The following is a 24,552-nucleotide window of genomic DNA, read 5'->3' as shown; positions in this document are numbered from 1 at the left end:
GCCTAGAATAAGCTGAAGGATAAGTCTTAAGCAAGGCTGGCATGTCTGATGACTCCTCTCACAGTGTCTACTTCCTCCTTGTTGATGAGGAAGAGGTGTGGAGGGTAGGATGCCTGGGAGGCAATACTGGCATCTCATGGCTAAAAGAAGAGCTCATGGCTAAAAGAACAGCCCCATAGCCCTGGTCTCCAGGGGGAAATACTGCAGCCAGTACCTGAGCATGCAAACCTTGCAGGAGAAGGCAGGCAGAGAGCCTGATGACATTGATTGCTCAGAGGCTCCCAGAACAGTAGCAGGAAGCAAGAAAACAGGGAGAACACGGACTGTTATGGGCAGATGTCCCAAGAGCACAAGCTCTGCCCATAGTGCCTTCTCTCCAAGAACAAGTGCATACAAAGGCCCCAACACCAAGAGAGGGGCCAAGTCACCCCCCTACCTGGTGGTTTGGCAGCAGATCAAAGGCATGAGGAATGTCTGGTACAAGGAGCCAAGGGTGGGGATTTGCTCCCTCAGAGCTGTCATCTTCAAGTTGGTGAAGAAACCTGGAGGACTGTGAAAATTTTACTTTTGCCTCCTTCACTAAAGGCTTCCAGGACTTTTTTCCATCTTAGCATCTAAGACAGAGCAACTCTGCCCTCTGTCTGCTCTCGGCATCCAGCATCCCAAGAAGTCTCTATGATGACGTGAACAAGTTTAGCTGCTTTCAAACAAGAGAAAAAAGTGGAATGACAGGACAAGGCAGAAAGCAGAACATCCTGTGGTCCCACTTTGGGGACAAATACTGCTTTTTCTCTGAAGAGCTGGGCAGCAGTGGTCTCCTTCATCACTACCAGGTCTTCCAAGGAAAGAGTGGGTGGAGAGCTTTTTCTTCACTGGAGGCAGGTAACATGTATATATGATGGATTTTCCTCCCTAGGAAGCATAGCTAGGAGAAAGGAGACTGAGTTTTGGGGACCAAGAACCCCTCAAGTTTAAGTGCCTATGCTTTCAGAGCAACTGTACAAAAACTACTTTCTTGTGAATCATATTTTTTAATGGTTCACACCTTTGTATGCTTGTTTGGTGTATTGTAAATACAGTTATTTTTATTACCTGATCATTTACTAGATCTGTAGGCACTGATATAAACTACTACTGGTTTACCAATTAATAAACAAACATATGGAATTAATTAACAAATTAACAGCAGACCAAAAAATAGCATCCCCAAAGGATAGCATTTTTGGTCAGTCATGTATAAACAGTGAGTACTTAATAAGAAAAACCCAGCAGTTTGGGCCTGACCAGGTTTTGAGACATTTTAGAAGGGGCTTACATCAGATGTCAAATTCTTGGTCTGACACCCAAATGATGTAATTTTCAAAAACTGGTGATCAGGTATAAAAAGAATTGCCCTGAACTTCTACAGCTATGGCTCGGTCCACTTTCTCTTGAGAGGAAAACTTCATTTCAGCTGGAGTTGTAACAAGCCTTTAAGGCACAAAGACAGCCTGGAAGACTTAGCACAGAGCTGGGGAGCAATATTTGATGATGTGCAATCAGCTCCTGTTCGAATGGAAAGGTATAGCTGGGTTTTTATCTACCCTATTGCAGTGCTGTGAGAGGATTGGTGAGGTTTGCCAAGCCCACTATAGAGACATTCTAGTTCCATATTAAAACCTCTCCCCTGCCATGTCAGAATAAAGCAGAACACTATGGCATAATTGTTGATCATCATCTGACTACTAATGAGATTAAAATATTTCAACAGACATACCTGCAACTGGAATCTGCAACTCATCTGGAATCAGTAAGATCATTACTCCTTCATCTGAGTTTTGATTTTTTTTCAATTCCAAGTCCAGTCCCTAAATGCAAAATAATTAAGGACACAATTCCCACCCATTATGTGAATTATGAGATGCAGGAAAGCTAACACTTGCTGGTAAATAAAGCATTATTTGTCAGACCAGTAAGAACCCTTACTGTGATTCAGTATTTTGCTTTGTTCTTCATGAAAATGGTCTTGGTTTTGAAAAGCTGTCATATTTATAGGGATCTGCAAGGTGTATTTTGTTACTTGCTGTAAATATTACTTATGGGGATATTTCTGAAATCAATTTGATTGTCAAAGAGAAGCCTGTAATTTTCACTATAGTGTATGCATTAGGAAATCCCATAGGTAGATCTCCTGCCACTTGAAACCAATATTGTAGGAAATAGCTGACAGAAAAGAAAAACATAGACAACAGTCAGGGAGGGGGAAGGAGACCTAGCACTGGCTTTCATTGCAGTATCAAAACCAAGCAAGAAATCTACAGTGACATATCTACATGAACCTATAATGGCATATTTATCTGGAATGCACAACGTATACTGAACACACATTGCAGTACTGGGAGACAGGGAATTGCTGTCTGATGGAGATTTATGTCCTCTGAGTGAGGGAGAAGTCCTGTATGAATTCTATCTGGGTGTGAACTACTGAGAGGAGATAAAGCTTCCTCCAGTTTGGTACCATGCTTGTCCTGACCACGCATAAAAATATTCACTAGCACAGAATAGGAATTTCCCTGACACATCTTTCTCAATCTCCCTCTTTGGAACTGATCCTCTTTAGACAGACATTGAATTAATTGGTTTGGACAAAACCAACGGTATCACCTTGAGGGTCAAGCTCTCAACAGGCCTGTGTGAAACCATGGGTCAGCCTGGGTTCCAATCGTTTTTACACCATTCATCCCAAGGGAAGGAGCTCCAGTCAGACTGAGAGCAATGCCTTTGCAAGCACGAATCCAGGCACTTTCCTGTGCTATGGAGGTCAGGTCACATTACACCCTGGACAGAGCAGCACACAGACTGCTCCTGCATGGCAAACTCTTACCTCTGGGGTTTCTAGTTCCTTTCTCAGACGGTCTGAGAAGCACCAGCACAAGGTAATACTATTTTGAAGTCCCAAGTCCTCCCTTGGAAAGTGAGAACTAAAGCCTCACTGGGCTCTAATTATCATCTTGTATTTAAGGTGACATTTGCACTTCCCAGCACTGAGCTGGAATGTGAGGATGTCTCAGGAGAGCAGAGAATTAGAACTCTCCAGAGCTAAAGGGATCGAGGTGCCCCCACATAGCACAAACCCATGTTCCAAGACAGCACTGGCAAGCCATCTTGCAGCTCCATGGCCCACAAAAGAAACCTTTTTCCAGTCATCACTCATCTGCTTTACCATGTTTTTCTGACCCTTACAGTCTGGTGGCAAAAGTAAGTTTCCGGGAGGACTGTGCCAATTAATTGTGTTCCACTGGTCAGAGCCTGAGGATGTGGCAAACTGACCACATGTGAGATGTAGGTGGTCTCTGTGGGTTAAAGCCTTACATCCCCTTGCCTTAACCTGTCCCCTTAGAGAGCTGTGGACTGAGATGACTCAATGTGCACTTTATCAGGTGCTGTTTTACCTAGTCTTCTCCTAAATCAGGTAGCATCCCTCACTCATGTCATCAGGCTTCTGCTCAGGCTGGAATCAGCCAGCATTTCGTTTGACTCAGCCTGCTACACTTCACAATCTTTGTCACTCTTCAATAATAACAGAACTGTTTAAGTGCTGCAAAAAAACCCCAACTTCCTGATCAATGAATCCGAGTACTTCAGGGTGATACTGAGCTATCCAATAGCATCATGACCTTTCTCAGCTGAACATACTCTGAGGGTTCCCAAAAGTAACTTTCTGATCCTAGTTGGTTGCATCTGTCAAAAAATGTGATTGTATCTTGTTTAGTACTGAAATAGAGCTTCATTAAAGCACACTTGCTGCGGCATAACCAAGTAGCTCAGGTAAGGGGTATTGCAAGGAAGGAACACTAATGGGAAGGAAGGAAGAAGTGGAGCTAGAGAAGCAAACAGTTTAACTGAGAGAAATGAATGTGTCTAGCAGAGGCAAAAAATGGTAACTGACAGGGGTAACCACAGGAAGTCTTAAGAAATTGCTGACAAGACTTACAAAGGACCAAAAGGTTATAATAAACAGGCCAGCTAGAATCACAGACCACATTAGTGTGGAAAGGCTAAATGTAATAATCACAGAAACAAGAATCACCATGTTTTCTGTCTGCTTTAGAGCTCTGCTGCTCTACTGAGTTGTCTTCAGCCGTGCTGAGGAAAGCAATTTGCTGACTTAAGACATGGAGGATATCACTGAGGTCGGGTTTTGGATAAGCAATCATTTATTAGGTTTTAGACTTTCCACTCTTGGTTGAATATCACCAGCTATCCTTAACATATGTCTGCATCACCAGAAAACTGTGGTGACTGCTGCTGGACTCGCAATTTCTTCTTATGTACTGCAGGGATCAAGACATCCTATTGACATCTCTGAAACCCTGCCTCTGAGTTTATCCCTGGAATAAGGTACAAAGGAGCATGGGGGAGCATTTCCATTACTATAAATGCAATTTTTTTTTTTTTGTGATTGCTCTAGCAATGCTTAGCTGAAAGGAAGATCAGCACCAATGGCTGAATGAGCAGGTTTTTGTACCTATTAATGACTTCCTGTGCTTGGGAACCTGTCTTATGTCAGGACACTGCTGTGTCAGGTGATGAGCAAACCCATCAAAAAAAGATGATCTAGCCAAATGGACAGGTTAAGCAGGCTTGTTTGCTGACAGAGCAAACTGACCAGATCAAGGTATTAAACTGAAAGTGATTAGTCCTGAATCTGACAAAACCAGTCAGTGAGAGGGAAACTGGGACATATACCCAGGCCCAGCTCAGAGGGAAAAGTCAGCCTTTGCAAACTCAAAGCCCAGGGAAGCAGGCTATGCTTAGAATGGAGTAGGTTCAAACCAGCCCTTCAGTTAGATGGGACATAAACCCCTCCTTACAGGGACTACCGGGGGGCTGGCAAGGCAGCCAGTCCAACACAGGCCAATGCACAGCGCTTTGCTTACTCTGGACAAACAAGCCCTCTGCTGAGCAGAGTTTGAGAACATATGACTCTTGGTGTGTCTCTTCCTGACAGGCTGTAAACACTCAGTCCTTCTGACCCATCCCAGTTGTCAGCCAGCCGTGCAGTCTTGCTGGCAGAGAAATATTGAGACAGCAGCTTTTGCTTGGGCCCATATGTGGCCATTCCCACTTCCACAAGTGGCCAGTGACTGACAGATGGAGAAAATCTACAGTCATCCAGGCAGAGAGATGCTCTAACATACTTAGGGCATGGGGTGATAGCTAAACCCCAGCATAAAGGGAAACTTTATCTGGCCACTGTTGCAAAGAACAAAGCACAAGAATGAAAGCTCTTTTCAAACACACAGTATAACATTGCTCTCTTTCACTTTCCATCTCTCCTACTTCAAATTTTAAACAGAAAAGGTCCAAACTCTTTGTTGTCTTCACCATCTGAAAAAGAAAACCAAACCAAAGCTAAAGCACTAGCTATTAATGAAAGCAAAGACAAGCCAGAAAGAAAAGAGCTCTGCATCTCCTAGTAGGGGGTGATGAACCAGCTGCAGGTGTGGGATGCAGAGCAATAGTCTCCAGATGATGCCTCACACTAGCTGACTAACCAGGAGCAATTCCAGACAATTCCCCTGTCTCTCTGTGTACCTGCAGGCATTGGAACCCCTTAGCATTTCTCTTCATCTGCAAAAATGAACGTAACAGTAATTTAGTTTGCCTCATGTGAGGATTCAAATAAGACAATGAAAAGGCCTGTGAAGATATAAAGATGTCTGTAAATCTACACATATTTTTTACAATGAAACATCTTTCCCTACTGAGGTTTATGTACCACCACCCACTTGTGTAATATGCTAATAGGTGCAACATATGTGCATTGTGAGGGTGGCATGTTATCTTATGATTTGTACTTTCCAGGTACACTTTGAACAACTTTCAGACCCTGTCTACAAAATCTTCATGAAAAAAGAAGCATCTGCTGACACCAAAGTATCCAGATTAGAGGCCTTAAAGAGAACAGATTGAGAACTATGTCACAACCTTCCATAATTCAATACCTGAATGAGCCTGGCAGAGTCCAATAGCTGAGGAAAGTAACCTTTTCACCAGTAGTTTAACATAATTTTTCATAATGTCTCACCGAAATAATCAAGCTTTCTCTATTTAATCCATTAAACTTTCTCTCTAAAAAACATGTATTCAAGGAAGGAATGTAAAGATCATTTTCCCCAGAAACATTTATCATTTGGTTCCTTCTATGAGTGGAAGAACTAGGAAACAGGTGTTATCTTTGTAAAATACCTGGGTCATACTCTGTGCTTCCAATAAATGAAGAAACTCACTGAGCAAGCTATTAACCTAACAGCATGTGAAAACTATTTCACTGATTAGTTGTCAAAGTTACCATTCACTACAGAAAGCTCCGTATTTTAACCCTCAAGAAGTGTTTCAGAACACAATGATTACCAGACTTTCCAGACACAAGGGTGATACTGGCAGGTGCTATAGAATTTTCCCTGTTGTGTTAGCAAAATGTAAATCAGGCAACAGAGCTCTGGATGAGTGGACTTTTCCAGCTGGGTGTCAGACAATCCTTCACTCATTCTCCACCTCCTCCTTCAGAGGTGTCTGGGCAAACAGACCACCCAGCAGATCAGCTGCCTTCTGTTAACTTTTCCCTTAGGATTCCTGTGTCCATATGTTCCCCAAAACATGGGAATCAGCTTCAGTTCAGCAGAAGGACTGACTGACTGACTGTCCTTCAAGAAGGCTTGTTATTTGAGCTGATTTATCAGGAGGAATTGTCACTGCTATAAATTTGACCATCAAGAATCATCCAGTTGCCTTCTCAGCCATTCTCCTGACTCTGAATGAATTAGCTACCATAATGCTTAAGAGGATGCACTGAGATAGTCACTGCCTGTTCATGTCTGTGATGACATACTCCACTGTTTCAATCTCATTCCCTTCTTCAGCCCCTGTGCTCTCCCCTTACAACACTGCAGATTCTGCAAGAGAAGCCATAAAAGCTGTGCACTCTTAAGATGCCATTGTCTGCATTTCCCTCCGTCAGTTCAAGCTCGTGTTCCCTGTAAAATGGTTGATAATTGACACTTTCCTCTTCTCTGAAGAGGCTGGGAAAAGCCCAGCCTCTTCATGCATTTCTTCAAGGCTTGGGTTGGAGCACTAACTTCTCTGCTATGCAGCAAGATGGTAAGTGACCTCTAGCGTTTAAATTACAAAGGTGATTTAAAAGAAGCCTAGAGCCATCCAAAGTGTGTACCTCAGATCCTTGTCAAGCACTGTGCTAGAAAATTACAGCTGGTTTGTCCACTCCTGAAAGCACATGAAGGCAAAACCAGCATTTATCAATTTTAACTAATTGAGCACATCAAAACAATTAGGAAGATCTAGACAAGCAGGACTTTACCAGGGGCTGTAATTTCTTTCCACTACTTTGTTTCATGGAGTATTTTGTGTTATGATATAAAGTCCAATACAACATCAGGTACTACTGATCAGTTTCGTAGCAGTGCTTCTAGGAGTTCAGAATGAAAATACTAAGGAAGAGTAAAACCACATATGGCTAGAAATCACACATGGTTTTACAGGCCAAGCTTCTTGAGTCAAACCAGAGCATTTTCCAGAGGCTATTGTGTGGGGAAATGCTGGGTAACTTTGGAAAACAAAGATGTGATAACTTATCTAGCAGAAGAAAAAGATGACAGAGCTAAGAATCAAGCTGTGGTCCAGTTTTTTCAGTACATCTGTGATCCCTTTACCTCATCTGTTCTTGAGAGACAACCCTGCCATCACCTAGAAAATCTGATCACACAATGCTTTAGCCCAGTCTGTGAGCTGCTTCCACCCCACCATTCAGCTCTGACACAGACACTACACCAACCTGTGGTGAGTGGAAAGGCCAATTTCTACTGCAGCAAATGAAATAAAATTATTTGAGTCATGCGTGTTGAGGTACACAGGCCAACACTATATTACAAGCCTTCAGTTTTCATGTGATCAACTCAGTGGTTACTGCTAGAAGCAACACATCCCAGACACTTCTTGGTTCACATGTATTCTAAACAGTAATAATTTGAATTTGAATGTGTGGTTCCTAGAGGGGAAAGGTTTTTGCTGAAGTTACTGTATAGGGATAGATTAATGTATCCAATACTGATTAACAGTAGGGAAGAAAGAGTGGCAAGACAAACTGATGCATCTGACAGTAATTGTTCGAGTACGACATTTCAAGATAGGTGCTTCCATATATGTAATTTGTGTATTTGACAGGCAATCCTATCTACATATAGCACCAAGACCCTCACAATTGCAAAGAATAATGTGAGACATTTAAAATACCACAACAGCTGCATTCACTCCCCCTGCTCCCCATTCTTGAGCTCTGGCCCTGAATTTCCAAAAGCAGGTATTTCAATACCCAAGGTGAAAACAACCCAGCCAACAAGTGTTAACTCCTTCAATGAAGCAACCATAACTTTCCAAGGGAGAAAGATGATTACTGTTGCATTGCCTGGATCATTTGCAGTCTGTACAACTATACTGAAAGATACTGTAGTTCAAATATGTAGCATCGAGCTCCTTTAATGTTAAGTCAACTCAAATATAAAATCCATGCTTTCTGCTGCACCTGCTTTAACACCTTTGTATGCTTCCACGTTGGACAGATTCATAGCTGCCTCTTTTACACTAAGATTTGCACATCTTTTTCTTCAAAGCATCTGATAAGATATGGAACTCACACTGCAGAATAATGAATAGTCAGGACAATTTAATATGCACTCTTGGTAATCAAAAAGAAAAAGCTACACAGAGCCAACCACAGAAAACAGAAGTGACTTATTTCTCCACTGCCCACAAAACCCATCATCATTCCCATGACTCATCACATCAGAACCCAGAAAAAAAGCATATGGTATGAACAGTTCTTGTTAAAATTGCACTTCTTTAAGCTCTACCAGGCTGGGTCCAGAAGATTCTCCTTCCTGAAAATGTTTCAGTATGCTCCAGTTTCTGAAAAGGTCTATGTTCACCAGAGGTATATGAAAGCAATGGCATTTTCCTCATACCTGCACCCATCTCTTGGTATTTGTTCTGTATTCATGATTACTGCAAATATTAACAGTGAAATATGAACAGATAGGTCAGTAGTGCTTACTGGGTTCAGGCAATCCCCTGCATACAGAAACAGAATACCCTAGATGTCCCTAAGGAAATGCAAACTACAACCCTGGAAACTTCAAGGGACAGTTAAGTTTCTGCAAAGGACAAAGCTGTTTCAAACGAGCACAAGTTTAACATATGCTTTCTGATTTATCATTCTCATGGAAGTTTTCCTGCTCTTTTCTGTTTTCTAAGGCAATGCAAAGGCAATGCAATCAGTGTAGTAGCATAACGACATAAGAAAGATGTGGAGATATAAGAAAGTCTAAGTAAGGACTATTTTTCACTCTAAGTTACTTTATCCTGGTAGCACAATCACAGTTCCAAAATAATTGGCCTTAAGATCACTAGATTTTCTTCTAGCAGGAAGATAGAATTGTTTACCAGAGATAAAACAACCAAAGAAAAAAGTGAACAAAAATAAAACAAACCAAGTCTCAAAAAAGGCGTAACTAGAAAAATGTGACCTTTTAAATGGAATTGTCTTTGCAGACAACACCTTCCATCTGAGATATCCAGAGAACTTTTGACATTTTGTCCGTAAAAAGACTGTTAGAAACATTTGCTTTTTTCCCACTTTAATTCATTTTCATATTTCACAAAGCAAGGTAAGAGGCAGTCACACTGTAACTAAGGACTTAAGACCAGATGATGGTACAATGGCAAACAGTACACCAGAAATGTTCCTGCATAGGAGAGGGTGGGGGAGGAAGACTGGCTGATGCATTTGACAAATTCGTGTCTGTTTTGATGGACAGAAATAATTTTCATTATTCATTACAAAAATCATACCTGTACATAATAAAAAGAAACACAAATGATATCAGATTGTGCATCTCTTGGCGACTCTGGTTTGGACATTTATTTAAAGGAAGCACTGAAACAGGGAAGAGCAAACCCTGTGCACTTCAAACTCCAAGAAAAGTCTTGCATTTGACTTTGACCCAACAGAGGAACAGAAATATAGGATAAAAAATTTTCAACACTATTTCCCCATCATTAGAGCTCACACTCCTGAATGGCATTTGCAAGAACTCAGAAAAAAAGTAAGTTTTAAGATACATAAAGAAATTAAAAGGTCAGACAGCTCCTGCTATGGATAAAAATCAGATCTTGAATTTCTGAGACAAACAACATTCCTCATTCTGCCTCAAGTCGAGGTAAGACAGGAAGAATAAGATTTCCAAATGCAGAGTCTTGAGTTATGAAGTATCCTGAGGAGTGTGCATGTGCGTGCTGGAAAGAGAAAAGCATTTGTTATAGAATCTCTCCCTGCAGCACTGACATGATTCAAGACTTCATGGATTCTGCAGCATTAATTATTTATTTCTCCCAGTTTGCTCCTTAATTCTGACAGTCAAATTCAAACCCAGCATTTTAGATCAGCTACATAAGAATAGGGCCCATCAAGGCATTTAACTTGGACATTCTCTTCTGCTCTTTTCAGCCAGCCCCATGGAGGTGGAGCAAATCAACTCTTGACTGCTCTTCTTTGCCAAGACCCCATGTTTCCACTTCCACTCCCTTCCATAAACATAATAGCTTGCAATTCTTGGTTTATGACAACTGCTACACGGAGTGCCACCAGACACAATCCCAAACATGGGACAACAGGATTCTGCTCATGCGATGTAGGAATATGCTTGTTCACCTAAGGGAGGCAGCTGTTGTATGGCTCTGAAACACCTCTGTGAAATCCTACATACCCTTTCCCAATTCAAAGGGGAGCCGTCTGAGCTCAGTCTGAGACACAAACTAGGGGGAGTTCAACAGAGACACAACGAGATGGCTGTGGGGCTGGGTTATGAAGTCTCTTTTGTTATGATGAAACATGCCCAAGGACATGTTTCTTCATAACATAAGAGACTGCACTTATGACAATCACAGGAATAAGAGATACCTAATCTCTAAAAGGGGCTTTTCAATATCTCTAGGAGCAAGGCTGCTCTCTGAAGGGACCTAAAGCAGAGCCAAACTGAACTCTGACTGTATCAGCTCACCTGCAGTGCAGCCTTCTGCTGAGCTGCAATGTGCTGTTGCTCAGCGTGATCACGGAAATCCTTATTCAGAGGTGATCTTGCAAGTGCAATGCTGCAACAAAGAACAAGACAGTATGACAGACCACAGCCAAAACATGTGTTCTTGCCATTCTAGCCATGGATACCATGACTTCCTGAGCTCTCATTTCACTCATGGCTTGACAATTGTCAGTTACTGTTTGGAATTACTAAAGAGAAAAAAAAGGGTACATGGAGTGACCACAGCTGTATAATTTGAGCCATCATAAACAATTCCTGCCAAACTAAACCTGAAGCCTGTTGTGGATTTTGCCCATGGGTTGAGTCCCACTGAAGTCAGTGAAACCACTGGGTTTTATTGCAGTGTTAGACAATGCAAGGAGTTTCTAAAGCAGCTTTGTGCTTTCACCACTACTCATTCACCGAGTGACTGTTCTAAACATCTGTGACAAACAGAAGCACTAACAAGAGCTCTGCAGACTTCAGGCTAAGAATAGGTCTTTGGTGGAGGGGGAAGCAGTTTACTACCTATGATAAAGGAGCTTCCAACTCTTGTTAACTGAAATAATGATCCTTTGGTAATAGCTTGGAGTACCTAAAACTGATCTAGCAAATCTATCTCACTGCAGCATAAAGTTTCAAACTAAAATTTACTGATGTTTTTTCTTGTCTTTTATACCTTAGTCTGTCTTCTTAAACCAAAAAGAAGACATAAAAAGCACCCCCAACACTATATACAAAAGTAACACGGAAATCAGGTGAGGGTTGCCATTAGAACTGTATTGCAAGACAATTCCCAACTACCTCTGAAACTGTCACTGGACTGCTGCTGAAATCCCTGCTCTTACCTAATCCCAGAGACAGAAGTACAAATAACAAGGATTCCAAGCAAATTCATCAACTGAATTCTACCAGCAGTTTCAATATCAACACCTGATTTAATAAATCAGTTTTTGAGAAGCAGCCATGCTCATGAAAAGATCTGCAGCCAAATCTATGCCTAAATGCATAACAAAAGATAAATATTTCAGAAAAATATTTGCTTATGGCAAGTATTAAGATAAGTTTCACTGCTGGAGAAGAGTACTACTCAGTTTATTTCAAACACAGTATTTTCAGTGATTTTGGAGGTATTTAATTTGCAATTTGTAATCTGTACTCTCTAACTTTTCAATATGATTTCTGTAGATAAGCTTAAGGCTCCACCATAAGCTGACATTTTTCAAAAGAAGTCTTCTGTTCTTGGATACAGGATTTTCACGTGCCAAGTCCAGAAAACAACTAACCCATTCACCCTTACGCTGTCCCTGCCACTGTTGGGCTTTTTGGCACAATTTGCACAATTTTTGTGGTCTCAATTCTGACAACTCTGTGGTCCAAGACCTTTGGCACAACATCAAAAAACTGTCAGCTTCTCAAAAATCACACATCAGCCCACCACACCAGAGCAGAGAGTCTGACCGCTGCATTGGAGGTTCCACCCATGTCCACCTTCAAAACTAGAAAATTCTAATTCTGCTCACTAGAATACAGTATAGTATTTCCTTAAAGAAAAAAGAGCGTAAACAAGCACTCTCTGAAGCTCTGTTGAACTTACAATTAAGCACAGAAACACTGCTGCCAGGAGCTGTACATAACAGTATGATATTCTCAAGTAATTTTGCTCAAGTAATAACCACATAAAGTTATTAGTAATAACTTAGCTCACTCAGAAGTCTACATCAGGCAATTTCAAGTATTCTGCATGTTTTTTGACATTATGAAGGAATTAAAAGTGCCGTGGAATCTCTCAGAAGAAAAGACACAGGCAGCACTCAGACTGTAGTCAGTGTATTTGACTCTTATACAGGTGTTGTGGGTTACACTATGTCTAGAACATGGCACTGCACTCACTTCACCATAACCCCAAAGTGTAAGGATGTCTATTTCTCCACATAAATTATTGTGTGATTTTCTAGTTACTGATTTATGACAAAAATCTGATCTTCTTGTCTTGCATGGGAGAAACCCCAGTAACACCCTTCAACTCAGATTAGACTATTTCACTTGATGGTGTAGAATCATCCCTACAGCACAGCATCTTTTACAGGATTATATGCTGTAACATACAGTGGTTTCATCTTGCACATAGGGAGTTTCAAGAATAATTCACTCCTACTGTAATTGCTCTTCTCTAAGCACACAGAAGCCTGAACCTAATGGTCTGCTACTTCCCCAGAGCATTTCAGCTTAATAATGTTTTCTCAGAAATGTTTTCTCAGTGTCTGCTTTCTGATTTTTCTTTATGGTAGACTTTAATACACTTGAGTAAGCAAATCTGCTTCTCTCATTCTCAAATGGAAATGATATAAGCCAAAATTCATGCTATGTGAACCACTTAAAATACTAATATGTTCCTGAAGAGCAATGTCCCTCTGCCTTATTATTAAAGATGGTCAGAATACACTTCTGTTAAGTATTTACATAAGTTTACAGCTCACTAGCTGTTTGGCTTTTTTTTCCCTTGATGTAATCAGTGATGTCTCAACAGGTCTAAGAACATAAAATACCTGGCTCCAGGGTGATTTGTGGAAGACTGGTTTTGCATAAGTAACTTTCTCTTCTCCTTGTCTAGTTCTGCCAGGATTGCAACCCTATTTTTATTCTGGAAACCTGGTGAGAATGACAGAAAAATATTAGAGATATTTATTTGACTTCTGAAGCCCAACTCTAACCCGGTGGAATTAGAAATCCTTGTAGAAAATTACTCTAAGATGAATACACTGATCTTCACTTGAAAAGACTATTATTAAATAGGCTTCATTTTCCAGCATGCAATAGCTTCCATAAGCTATCATGCATATTATTATATTTTAAACAGAGGCTTTAACTCAAGGTAGAGCCTATCCCTTCCCAAGCCAGCTCTGGAGCTACAATCAAGGTTTATGATCAAATAGCTGCCTTCCAAAAAAAAGAAGTAAAATTACCAGTTTCTAAATTTAAAAAGTAGTCAACTTTTTGACTATGTTCAACTCAACAATAACAATGGAGTAATATATGCATGCAGCTTAATTTCTCATGTCAGTGAACTCAAACTGTAACACAAGCATTTTATATATATAACAGGTAAGAATGAGCAAATCACTAAGCTTGCAGCTGTGTTTACACAAACATGTTTCATTAAATCTATGAAAAAAAGTTTAAATATAATGTGCCCTATACACACTACTCTTATTCTGAGTATGATCAAATGCTGGAATACAGAAGCAAATTTAAACTATTACACTGTCTGTACACAATATAAGAATGTGACCTCCATTTGCTTTCATTGCTCTTCCAAAGCGACCTTGAATACTAGGGAAGGGGTCAGGAAGTAGGGTGACTTGAGAGAATTTCAAAAATGCCCAAAAGAGCTGCCATCTATGTATTTTTCAAAGTTGCCTTCTAAATGCAAACATGTCAAAATCCTGTACCTACACAGAACTCACATAATAAAGGATCTCACTGCAGCCCTCAAACAAACCAGAGGCACAAGCCCCTGCTGTTGCCCAGTATGCCCAAACAGCACAGCTGAGGACAACAGCTCCAGAGCTGACTCCTACACCCCTCTATGCCACCAAGGACACTCCTCATGTCAGAAATACACACTTCTTGAATCTCTTATTTGCTGCTGTTCTATAAACAACAAGCTATGACAACATCATTAAAAAAAAAAAAAAAGTTAAGTAAAAGTCAAGCTCTCCTTTATTTCCTCCACACAAAAAGTTGAAGAATCCCCCTGGAAGTTGCTGTGTGCTGTGCCCCTGCCCTGTCAACTGTCTTAGTGGCAGCACTAAAACATGGAAGCCCAAAAGCTGTGAGGAAGGCCACACATGGTAGCTCTTAAGGAGAGTATTAGCATGTCAAGGTAAAATGATTTATTTTCAGTAGCTGCACCTGAAGTTCATTCTCTTTGACCTTGTGCTGATGCTCAATTACATAATCCAGAATTCCTTTCATCTGCACAGCTTAATGAAGGAGACAATCACCAGAGAGAAACCTTCAACTGTAAATAACATCTGTACTGCCTTGCTATCAAACTCTCACCTTTTTCTTGTACCATGCCTAATATACACACCCATAAACTTCAGTGTCTCAAGAGTTCTTGAAAGGAGCAGTCCTTTGATTATATTGTACTATGGTTTTATGTAAGATCACCCACAATTATTTCAGCATTCGTTAACAAGATTTTCAGTTATATTAAATTAACTGGAATTTTTCTGTCCACTAATCTCTCCTTCCTATGTAGCATTAGCTCCACTTAAACTCTGTCTGATAAGAGTACTGATTCAGGCCTTTGATGTTTCTCTGCTCTTTGGGTATTGTACGCTATCACTTTAGGGTTTTTTTTTTGAAGACCTTGCGCTTGCAATCAGTCTGAAGCCTTAAAACAGAGCTGACACACAAAGGCTGACAATTCTTGCCAACAAGCTAGGATTTAATATCTCTGAGCTGCAGCTAGCCCAGCAGACTTTACTTTCTTGTAAATTTTGGAGACAATGTGTGGATAGGATGACTGAATCACCTCTTACAGGGCCTGACCTAAAACAACCATATGTTTGTATGCTTATTCCACACAATTTTAATCCAAAAACTGTTATACTTGACATATTACTCAGCACCCTACTGATACTGCTTGCTTATCCTAAACTGCATAAATTTAAATGCATGCTTGGAATTCACAAGATATGACAATTATGGAAAGAAAAAGGAGACCACTTTATAATATAAGTTTTGTGATCTAAAAAAATAAAATTGAATATACTTAAATTTATCATGAAACAGATGGTATGATTCAGAAAAGCCTGAGACATTTTAAATGCTGTTCTTAAACTGTGATCAGAAACAGTAGAAGACTCTGTCTTCTATTTTGAGTCTTGTTACAGTATCTTCTGGTAGAAACTCTAGAGGTAGTCAGAAGAAACCCAAGTATCTTTTCTTTCCTCATACTGCTACTAAGCGCTTTGTGGTGAGTTTTTTGTTTGATTGTTCATTGGTTGGGGTTTTTTAAAGTAGTATTTTGCATTAGAGTTCAGACAGTAAGCATCAGCAACCTGCTGTGCTGAAAAAGTAATTTGTTTAAGAGAATTTGTTATTGGTAAAGAAAAAAAAGCCTGTTTAAAAAAGTGGAGGAGCATATTCAACATATACATGTTAGTACTCCTCAGGTGAGCAACGTGATCTTCCTGCAGGTAAACTTCTTCAATGTGCAAAGTAAAGCCTGTTCATTTAAAGGTTAACAATGGAAGGGGTGGAACATGAGAAATCCATTTTACAAAGAAATTCTGTCATCCTTAGAAAGTAATTAACCATATCTGATAATAAATAAGCAAAAATTTCATTTAGATTCTTCCCTGTTGAGGAACCCAAAATGCTTTCAAAAAGATCAATTTGAAACTCCTACAGAAGTTTCCTGCTTCAATTATAAATAAGATAAAATTTCATCCGCAAGATTTGTCTGTTCTGCTTTCTACTACTAAAAATGTGGACATGCAAAAATCAAAAGCCATCCTTAGTACAGACCAGGTTCCCATCTGTGAAAACCAGTGCAGATTTTCAAACACAGTAACTTCCTAACAGAGCTCTGAATCTAGACTTCACGTCACTGGGCTGAGTTGCAATAATATTTTGAGTTCAAACAGTTTGAATATTGCAGTTTATAAATATTTTTCCCTGCTTTGCTGACATGAGTCCTGACACAAAACAATCTATTCAAGGCAGCTAAATAGATCACAGCAGTGTCAGATGTCAAATTGAGCACCTAGATCCTCAGATTACTTGCCAACGTAGCAAATTCAGGACATTTAAAATTTAAACCTTTTTGGCACCTCTGTTTCTGACATTGTATTTGTGCAGGACCAGAAAGATTACTTGCACCTATTTTCTGCACACAAAAGGCAGAAAGCCAGAGAAAGCTGAAACCTTGTTGAGTGATACTGGCAGATTTAAGAGCTCACAGCCGCTCTAACCTAATCTCAACATTTTATCTATCACCCTATCTAACTGTTACCTATGTCAGTTAGTTCTTCTAACTAACTCTACATGGCAAGCAACAACATTACCTTTATCTGTTCTAAATTTTTCCTTTTCAATGATTATCTTTTCTCCTTATGTTTCTTTGATTTGTTGCTTCAAATTCACAGCACATTTAAGTTTTTTCCAAGATGCACCACTTATAATTTATCCGTAGATGTGTAACAGCACTAGAAAGCCCTCCGTTACTTTGTGTCCAAGATACACTTTTACTCAGAAAACGTTTTCAAAGCTGTAGGTCAGCTCCAAGCTCTGAACACTGAAAGGCCCTGCGTTTTCTCCTGCCTGCTCAATTCAGAAAGGACTTAAAGAAATTTCTTTACTGAAGTGCATGTTTCTATAAAAGGCAGCATGCATGAAGTGAGGCAGCAACCTCTTAAAAAGCAGAATCTAAAGTCCATATTAAACACACACCACTTGTGAAGAAAATGGAGTAATTCTATTTTGATGGCCTCTTCTGCTTATGATGACTGGCATCTCAAAATATCATCTAACCGTCTGCTATATGAAAATACTTTCAGTAACAATTTACATCTGGATATGCTTTCATATACTTTGTGTGACAATGAAACAAAAGGTATACCGGCTATTCAGTAAATTAGGTTGAATTACTTAAAAAAACATTAGTATTTTGTCTGTGCCTCCAGAAAACAGCTACATACATAGCTGAATATAAGTAATTGACAGCTTTATGGCTGCAAACTTCTCAAGTACTATGCTTACACACAGATCAGACTCAGATGAGGAAGAGCAAAATGTGTAGATGATGACATAATTCAATGAAGAGCAGCACAATCTTCCTTTTCAGACTCGGTGAACAGAGAGGCAAATCTAGCTGCTCAGACTGTGCTCTGTGAATGCTCCCACATACCTTAAGGGAAAAGCATAAACAACTCTCAGGACATAAAGAGACTCCAGAATTGCTGCAGCCTGAAACTTAGAATTCTGTTCGTATTTCAAGAGCTTCTTCTTCCAACATACCAGAACTCCTATTTTCTGAAATGTTCAGCCCTGTCTCAAGCAGGATCTATATCTTTTCCACCTGTGCAGACCAAAAGGGGAATTCTGTCCTGAGCAGTTACATTTCTCTCATGTCAGAGGGCTTCCTCTAGGAGGACTCACAAGCAGAGTGGCTAATTCAGTCACACACAACAAGGCTCTGGCCTTGCTGCACACAAGCAAAGGCATTTCACAAGAGCAGCCTGATGAATGCATGATGCCTAAGTACTGTGAAGTACGGCAGAAGGAGCAGTGTATTCCTGAGCACCTGGAAGTATTTGCTGTAATTCAGAAGCTGATCTCCATCCCTCAAAATGTATCACCAGTCAATGAGTGCATGTGATGGACAACACACAGCATAGAGCAAGACCCTCCATTGCTTGAAATGCCACAGGCAGTCTCATGCCACCAGTCCTCTGTGGTACTAATGAACAGAAATAAGGCTTTTCATTTAATTCTTCTTGGTTTTTCAGCACTCATATGCACCTCACCACCAAGAGAGCTTTTCTAAGAGGCCAGTGAATAAAAGTCTGGTCCAAAAAATCTGAACTTTTATAGTCCAAGTCTTTTATCAATGGAAAACTCAAATTTACTCCTAAGAAAATACCTGATACTAATCAAAGGAAAAGCAGTAATTCAGTACAAAAAACTCCCATCACAGTTTACCTATGTAGAAGGCTAATGTTTAATTCATCCTTATAGTTCTGCATAACCCTACTGGTGAGTATTTCAGTAAACCTGTATTCTTTTTGTCCAAGTGAAGAGAATGGATTCCTTGAACAGTATTAACACAAATGCCAAGAGGCAAGCTAAAAATGCAGTGTTTTTCACAGTTCTTTTCACCACCAGACTGCATCTAGCAAAGACAGAAACTCTGAACTGTTGTTTATATTTACCTGTCCCTTTCTAATTTTCCTAGTTGTACTACTTATAGGCTTATTTGGTAATCAAATGTGATAGTGTTTCTTGTCTCCTTAGTGCAAAGAAATTTCAAATAGTAACTGGACGGTTCCTTTAATGAGTCTGTAAAGGATATCCCAAATATAAAAGATTCCAAGGCTCTATTAAATTATAAGATTCTGGAATCGGGAGGGAAGCAAAAGTATTCTGGCCTTAAAATCCCTTCTCTAAGTAAACCAACATATTTAAGAAAAAGCAGCTTTTGACTCTCTATGACAACATTCTATTCCTTGCAATGATGCTAATTTGGTATTCACAGAAAAAAAGCAAGATTTACCATTATGTACCAAACTTTCTCAGAGTTAAAATTTGCAAACAGATACCTCTGCAATCTGCAGTACTTCTCTCTCAACACCTCACAAAATCTCAAAAAGCATTCCTGAAACTACCTCCTTTTCATCAAGCAGCAAGTAAAATCTGTGGTTTGGAGTTACATGATATCCCCCAAAGTATCATCCAACACCAGGTTTGCAGGACTGCTTGAGGTAAGGACACAAGGACAGACCTGCAAAAAGTCTCCACTTGCTGGGAAAGTGAACCCAGAATTCATTTCTCATAACCAAGTAAGGGAAGAGCCATACCAGAGAAGCTTTCTCCCCAGCTCTTCCATATAAGAAAAGCTCAGAGCTCCCCTAAGGTTTCCAGAAAACACCCCTAGAGGGCGATTTAAGATCCTCCTTCAAATTTACTGGGTGACACCTCCAGACGTTCAGCCCCCTCCAAAGCACATGCATCACCTGGAGAGATGGACTGTTACTAAGATTTTTATTATTTTAAGGATACAATTGAGATGCATCTTGGTATAAAGGAATTTCATTGCAGTTACCATTATGGTTTTAATTGGCTTTTTCCTTCTAGGCCTGGCCAACTGCTGCCTGTGACAGATACTACTGCCTGGGTCTTGCTGTTCCCATGGAATGTATTTGACTTCTGGCTGTTCTCTGATGTTGAGTGCAATTGCTGCAAGTCAGGTTCAAGGCCAAGTGCTGTAAGTATCTGAAATAAGCTTCAGGAAATGATCACTGTACCAGAGGCATGATACGTACCTCCTAACGCTGAGCACAACATTATGCTCAGTAATGAAGATCTTCCCAGCCACCAGTGGTCTTTTTCAACCATTACATGTGTGCATACCTTGTCCCAGAAGAATTGCTGCCTTTCTGCCGCTTTCAGCCCCACTTCTCTTTCCTTTCTTAATCTTTCCATAAAAATAAACTTACAGTTATGGTGACTTCACTGATATTTTGCACTCACTTTTCCCTCGAATACTTAAATTAAAACCTACCTTGTCCTGAAGGATTTGCTGCCATCCTTCAATTTTCAGCCCTTGTTTTATTCAGCTGGAGTTCAAATCTTTTAACCCCCACAAATATCTGCAAAACAGGAACAATATAAGATGAACATACTCCTTTAAAAGAAGAGCTTGGAATTCAATCTTTTAGAGGCTTCATAAATATGGCAACTGCTAGAAAGCACAAGCCGAACACAGCACGTATGCTGCTTAAAATGTATCATACAGTTTATATTGTTCTGACTGAAACTTTAGGCTCAAAATACCAAGGGCTGTGATCAATCCTTTTTTTCATATTCTAGAAGTAGAGTAATTTCTTGTAATTTCTGTTCTTGTAAAAATAATATAAATAATTGGAGTCATACACCCATTTTCCCAAATGAACTTCTTCCTGACAAGGTATGTCAGACTACACTTAAGAATCACATCAAACCTTTGTAGTCCTTAAAAGCTGAGGCCTTGGAAGAACCCAGTTTAGGCTCTAACTCAAGAAAAACTGATTGTTTGAGGAGAGGCAATTTAAATCCCAGAGATAAGGCCAGCCAAAGTTGTAGCTGTGACAAAACAAAAAAGGAGGCCCTGCTGCTCCTCGGTCATACGTCACCTCGGACCACCATCAACATCTGTTTCCATCAAGGTGCCAGGCTATAAAGGGCAGTGGCGAAGAGCTCTGGCTCAGCCAGGCGGAGGCGAGGGATGGGAACGCAGAATCCTGCAGGAAACGTGAAGAACAAGACAGTCACACTTCCACAGGAGACCATGTCATCGCCACGCTCTGGACCTGTGGGTCCCTGAGCAGCAACGCTGCTGTCAATCAATAGCTCAAGGATAGTATTAATTAAGCGCAGTGAGAGCGGTCAGGACGGGTTTCCCCAAGCGCCATGGACGGCCTGACCCACTCCCTCCGCTGCCCACTCCCCCCCGCACTCGGGAATGGCTTCTCCCGCTCGCCTTTTCCCTCCCGCCCACAATGGACGGACGGCCTCGCCGGCTCTCCCCGACCCGGGGAGGATGCCCGGCCCAGCCGGCCTGGCCCAGGCCTCTGCGGTCCTGCCCGCCACCCACCTGCGCGACCCGAGAGCGCGGAGCTCCGGCTCCTTTTACCGGGCTGGCCCTTTCCGCAGCGCGGCCGCGCCGCCTCCACCCCCTGCTCGTGACGCTCGCACTGCGCGACGGCGGCCGCGCCCTCCTCTCTTCCCGTACCCTCCCCTCGCACTTCCCGCGCCCTCCTCTCTTCCCGTGCCCTCCCCTCGCACTTCCCGCGCCCTCCTCGCTTCCCGTACCCTCCCCTCGCACTTCCCGCGCCCTCCTCTCTTCCCGTGCCCTCCCCTCGCACTTCCCGCGCCCTCCTTTCTTCCCCTGCCCTCCCCTGGTCCTGCCCACGCCTGGAAGCGTCGGGGCTGTGGGTGTGGGGCCGCCGGACGGCCGTGCGGAGTGTAGCGTTCAGCGGTACGGCCGCGCTTTGCCTGTGTTGGATCCTGCCGGAGGCATCAGCCAGGGGACAGGAGCAAGTGCCAGGGTTTCAGCCTTGGTCCTCACAATGGGGACTCCAGGCAGCTTCGAGGTTAAGTAGTAAAAAAACCCACAAGTGGAAGGGAAGGGGTCATGGAATCAGGTTGGAAAAGACCTCCGGGCTCATGTAGTCCAACCTGTGACCCAGCACCACCCTATCAGCCTGACCGTGGCACTGAGTGCCACATCCAGTTACTGCTTAACCCTTCCAGGGACGCTGACTCCACCACCTCCCTGGCCTGGGCAGCTCATTCCAAAATCTAACCGCTCTTTCAGGGAAGAACCTCTTTTGGTGCAACTTGAGGTTGTGTCCTCTTCTCCTGTTTCTTTTTTTCTTTAAATCACTGCCATGCAGATTGTGTTTGAACACAGCAGCAATATTTGAAATTAATTCCAGAGAAGGTTTGTTCATGGAACTAGTGCATGGTTTGCTTTTGGAATGTCAAGTTACAGTATAGATGAGGGTATCCGATTAAATGTTGCGGTCTGACCTGGGGAATAATCCATAGTCTTGAAGCAGCAATCTGAGACTTTTTATGCCCTTCTGAATAAAATACTTAAACCAGACTGAGTAGTAGCTGTAGCTCTGATTGTACATAAATCAATTGTTAAGGACTGCTATAAATAAATAATTTAAAGACTGCATACAGATGGAGCCACCTCTGACCTCTCTGTAGCCAAAAATCAGTCATATTGTCTACTTCAGTTTGATATGCAGGATTTTTTTAAGGCACTAAACAATTTTCATGAAATAAAGACCCTTTTTCTTCTTTAGCTAAATGTAAGGATAAGAACAGGAAAACAGTTACTTTTTTTTTATTACTTAGTTAAACATGTCTATGTAGATATGCTTTTACTGCAGGATATTAAATTTTTGGATATTCAGGTTTTGATGGTGTATGTGACAGGCACTTCTGAGCAAATGACCCTTACAGCAAGGGTGATATTGGATCTGGTAGTCAAACCTTCTGCATGCTGCAGGGCATTTGATTTCATCTGCTTTCTTTTTCATCAAATGCTAGAAGTCCAAACCTCCTCACTCTTCAGGCCTAAAGTGGAAAAAGAGCTATTAAAAACTGTTGATTTAGTTACAATGTAATTATTTATATTGGTAAGAACACACATATGGTGTATACGGTGGTAAATATCACACTAATTCATTAGCTTGGACAACCACATATATACAGAAATATTGAAGGCAATTAACAATTTCTAAAGATGTGCTGCAGCCAGCTTTACTAACTTGAAGAAATAAATTACATTTTTGAGAGTGTACAGAATACATAAAAATCTTGTTAGTGTCTATAATAATGGATTAATTTGTCTTAAAATAGTGTGCCTTAGTTTTTATGCACATGGATTCTATGAGATAGGCAGCAATCTGCTAACCAAGTATGCTGTCCTTCCATTTGTACTTTTCAGACACACACAGTGTTTGACATTTGTAAAACTGAACAAATTTGTGTCTGAAAACTTGTAATGTCTAGATGTAGAATTTAGTTACCTGGATTGTTTGCCTGGTAAAAGCAGTGTGTGTGTGTGTTTGTGTAGGGGTGTGTGTGCCTGTACCCAAACCAGCAGACAATCTCAGGGAGTTTTCTGTTTGCTTTAAAGCCCTGTTGATTAATACTGTGGGAAGCAAACATTGCTGCCATTCCCACATACTTGTATTTTTGTCAACTGTTCTCTTTGCATGAGCAGCTGACTGAGCACCTGCCCTCCTGATTCTGTTTTGGTATTGTTTTTTGCTTTGTTTCATTTTGTTATTTCTCATTCTGCCTTTGGAAATGTAGTCTGTGCTAATTTTTTCCCCTTTTAATTATCCCTTAGATGATTTGCAGACTGTTTTATCTTGACACCTCACTTGCAATCATTAACTGCTGAGGAACAGGTGAGTGAAGAGCATCCAAACTAATAATCCTACCTGGTGCAATTCTCTGTGATGTCATTCCAGGACTGAGGATGTAAGTCATTCTGAAAAGATCCAGTATGAGGCAGACAGGCCTACCTGCTGTGTTCCTCTTTACACAGCTTATCCTGGCAAGAAGAATTAATTATTCGACAGTGGTCCTTGTTTGTGGATCAAGAAAGGAAGATAGAGAAGGAGGAAGCAGCAGGGCAAGGAGGAAGAGTGATCAGCAAGGAAACTCAGGTGAAGAAAAGCTGGGACTCATTAATTATACATTTCTGTACAAATGTGGTGAATGTTGATCATAGCAGTAACTTCAAGCATCTCTATAAAAACTTGAGTTGTAGAAACAGGAAGAAGTGTAACCCTTTAAAGAATGGTGTCTAATTTCCGATGTGTCAGAATACTTTTGCTTGAACCTCCTCCTTTTTGTTCAGCATAAGCAAATAAAAAAAGTAAAATAAAGCATTTATAGCATGTCTTTTGGAAACCCACTACAAAGTCTTCACTTTAAAAGGAGGCTGTTCTTGAACACTACCTCACAAATCTTGCCATGCTCTTCCTTCAGGCATTAAATGCTGTTTTTCAGGCCGGCTTTTCTCATCATCTTGGAGTAGACAGAGTTGTGTTTCCCATTATTGAAACAAATGCTATGTTAAATTGAATGTAGTTCTGAATTAATATAAATGGCAACACGG

The 24,552-nt window shown here is 40.9% G+C and overlaps 2 protein-coding genes across 3 annotated transcripts; one reads left to right on the top strand and one right to left on the bottom strand.

Annotated features, from left to right (window-relative positions):
* Positions 1–8,702: 8,702 nt before the first annotated feature.
* On the bottom strand, positions 8,703–21,646 carry INIP (INTS3 and NABP interacting protein). 2 transcript variants are annotated; one of them, XM_059836654.1, is made up of 7 exons: positions 21,499–21,646; positions 21,038–21,145; positions 20,428–20,515; positions 17,907–18,054; positions 13,682–13,784; positions 11,115–11,205; positions 8,703–10,350 (listed from the first exon to the last, which is right to left on the bottom strand). In XM_059836654.1, the coding sequence occupies exons 5-7, from the start codon at positions 13,717–13,719 to the stop codon at positions 10,255–10,257; spliced, it is 225 nt and encodes a 74-aa protein (XP_059692637.1). In that variant the 5' UTR covers positions 13,720–13,784; positions 17,907–18,054; positions 20,428–20,515; positions 21,038–21,145; positions 21,499–21,646; the 3' UTR covers positions 8,703–10,254. The 2 variants fall into 2 exon arrangements, with proteins under 2 accessions (XP_059692637.1, XP_059692635.1); XM_059836652.1 differs by lacking the exon at positions 17,907–18,054 and having other exon boundaries at positions 21,499–21,644.
* LOC132322482 (uncharacterized) lies at positions 21,404–24,319 on the top strand. Its single transcript, XM_059836970.1, has 2 exons — positions 21,404–21,997; positions 23,900–24,319. The coding sequence occupies exons 1-2, from the start codon at positions 21,404–21,406 to the stop codon at positions 23,903–23,905; spliced, it is 600 nt and encodes a 199-aa protein (XP_059692953.1). The 3' UTR covers positions 23,906–24,319.
* The last annotated feature ends 233 nt before the right edge of the window (positions 24,320–24,552 follow it).

Source organism: Haemorhous mexicanus, chromosome Z (genome assembly GCF_027477595.1).
Source record: "Haemorhous mexicanus isolate bHaeMex1 chromosome Z, bHaeMex1.pri, whole genome shotgun sequence".
Lineage (NCBI taxonomy): Eukaryota > Metazoa > Chordata > Aves > Passeriformes > Fringillidae > Haemorhous > Haemorhous mexicanus.
This window is presented reverse-complemented; position numbering and strand designations above follow the sequence as displayed.

Excerpts from the sequence above, each read along its gene's own strand:
- INIP (XM_059836652.1), bottom strand. The coding sequence starts at position 20,452 with ATGGCAGCAAATCCTTCAGGACAAG. Across the intron at positions 13,785-20,427 it reads AGCAAATCCTTCAGGACAAG|GTTTCCAGAATAAAAATAGG; the intron begins GTAGGTTTTAAT and ends CATTCTCACCAG. Across the intron at positions 11,206-13,681 it reads ACAAATCACCCTGGAGCCAG|CATTGCACTTGCAAGATCAC; the intron begins GTATTTTATGTT and ends TCTTTGTTGCAG.
- LOC132322482 (XM_059836970.1), top strand. The coding sequence starts at position 21,404 with ATGGACGGACGGCCTCGCCGGCTCTCCCCGACCCGGGGAGGATGCCCG.